Source organism: Vespula vulgaris, chromosome 25, assembly GCF_905475345.1.
Source record: "Vespula vulgaris chromosome 25, iyVesVulg1.1, whole genome shotgun sequence".
Taxonomy (NCBI): domain Eukaryota; kingdom Metazoa; phylum Arthropoda; class Insecta; order Hymenoptera; family Vespidae; genus Vespula; species Vespula vulgaris.
This window is the reverse complement of record NC_066610.1, coordinates 741375-743685: the sequence shown is the minus strand read 5'-3', so window position 1 is coordinate 743685 and position 2311 is coordinate 741375. Positions and strand designations below refer to the sequence as shown.

General features: G+C 24.3%; 1 protein-coding gene across 1 annotated transcript in view; it reads right to left on the bottom strand.

Annotated features, from left to right (window-relative positions):
- LOC127072416 (odorant receptor 4-like) overlaps positions 1 to 1920 on the bottom strand; it is a 5426-nt gene extending 3506 nt beyond the window's left edge. The window contains exons 1-2 of the mRNA XM_051012845.1: positions 1852 to 1920; positions 347 to 794 (exon numbers count right to left, since the gene is read on the bottom strand). Of these exons, the coding sequence (XP_050868802.1) occupies positions 347 to 659 (313 nt within the window). The 5' untranslated portion in view covers positions 660 to 794; positions 1852 to 1920. The remainder of the gene's footprint in view (positions 1 to 346; positions 795 to 1851) is intronic.
- Between the last annotated feature and the right edge of the window lie 391 nt (positions 1921 to 2311).

Genomic DNA, 2311 nt, shown 5'->3' with positions numbered 1-2311 from the left:
AATTGAAATATATAATAAATTGAAATGAATTAAAATATTAAAAATATATTTATAAAAAATTACAACAAAAAAAGAATTGACGGATATTGAAAAAAAAGTTATTTAATAAAATAAAAAGAAAGAAAACAAATAAAAATAGAAATAAGAGAAACAAAAAGAAAGTATTCGAGGAACTTTCGTAAAAATTATTGATCGAAATGAAAGAAAAAAAAAAATAAACAGTTGACCGTATAAACAATATTATTATTCGCTGTAAAATAAATAACAAAGAAATAATAAAAAAAGTAATCCAGTAGTCAAATAAGATTTCGAATTAATAAATAAATTTGCCCATAAAAAAATTTACCCATTTCAACGTTAGCAGCTAAAACGGACAGATAATACAGCGTAGCAGCTATAACGCAAGATACTATAGTGACCTTGACGAACTTTAGACTGAAACTGTTATAATTTAAAAAGGCGATCTTTTCCTCATCGGTTTTATATCTTCCTGGAATAAGATCGACTTTGATGTCCTTTAAAAATTCGGCCAAAGAATTACTTTTCATTCTACATATGCATATCTTCAATAGTGTCATAAAATTGAACATATTTTCTTCTATGCAACCGATAATGTATTCCATGTCCGACATGTTATCGGTAATCGAGACGACACCCATTGTACAATGTACGGCCAAGTAAACGGAAAAAAAAATGAAAACCGGCTCGTGAATCCTTTCTGGCCAAATTCCCGCGCAATTTAACGTACGTTTGTTCAAATCTATCACCTTGCTGGTACCACGAAAATCAAGCGCCTGAAAGGAAGATTATCTTATTTTTCTTATACTTTTCCTTTTTCACAGACTTCATTTTTCTCTTATTTCTTTCTATTTATTTTTTTTTTGATTTGGTTCTCTTTTATTTATTTATTTTTTTAATTATCGTACTTAATTATCGTTTTTTTTTATTTACGTGCTTCATATATACATTTATTAGTTAATTATATTTTTTTCTTAATTTTTTTCTTCTATTATTATTATTATTTTTTCTTTTTTTAGTTTCATACAAATTCGTTCTATATTATAGGTAAAACCATTTAACACATATTTATTCTTTTGATCTTTATTTAAATATTTTTTTGTTAATTCCATATTGTTAAAAACATTTCAAAATTGGAATTTATGCAATGCGATGAAATAAATTAATTGCTTTATTCTTATTTTTGTTTTATAATTATTTCTTTAGCTTTCATCATATTTATTGATTAATTAAATTTTTATTGCATACTTCTATTTGTTTTTATATTCTTTTCTTTGACTGAGTAATACTTATACTAATATTTAATTAACAGGAAAAAGAAAAGATAAAATCAAATTTTTTTCCTCCCGTATAATAATATTAGAATTTTTTATAACATTGTTTATGATATTATATAAGAAATATCATTAATGAAAAATATAAGAATATTTAATATTTTCCGACAGAAAATATTCTTAAAAAGCTTACACGTATAAATGAGAAATATTATTAATACAAATTATAATTAAATTTTAATATAGTCTTTACAAAAAGTAAAAAAAAAAAACGAAAAAGAAATAAAAAATTTTAAATATATCTTTCGAAATAAATGAAAAAAATACGAAAGAAAAAGAATGTCATTAATTACGATTCACTTAATAAAAACTTTTTTGGATTATTATATTTTATATTAATTTATTTTTCTTTATAATAACAAAAGAAAATGAACAATTTTAAATATATTTTTCAGAATACGGATAAAGGAAAAAAAACAGAAAACTATTAGTCGCGATTCAATTAACAGACACATAATTTCCTTAACAAAAAAGAAACTCGTCATTTTTTATAATTTACTTAACGAAAAAAACAGGCCACGCAGAAGCACACTCGTATTTTTCTATGATCTTACTTGATCGAAAAAAGAAAAAGAAAACTGATTAAAAAAAAAAAGAAAAGAAATGAACGGAAGAGAAAAAATAAATAAACTCGAGAAAACATATTCACCATGACTAGCAAGGACGACACATAAAAGAAAAAAACAATGTAACTTCTGAACACCGATCGAAAAAAACTTTAAAAGAATGCAATACTTTATTCACGTAATAATTATCTCTATCATAAATATTCCCGAACTTTTTTCTCTTTATAGCTCTATGGTATGCATACACATACACATACACATAAACGCACGCATGTACGTTCTCACAGAAGCACACATACGCACACTGGTTGATTTTAAAAATCGATTAATCTCATTCGGAGACACTTTCGACGAACATTTTCCACTTAGATCGTTCAAACTAAAAGCTTACGA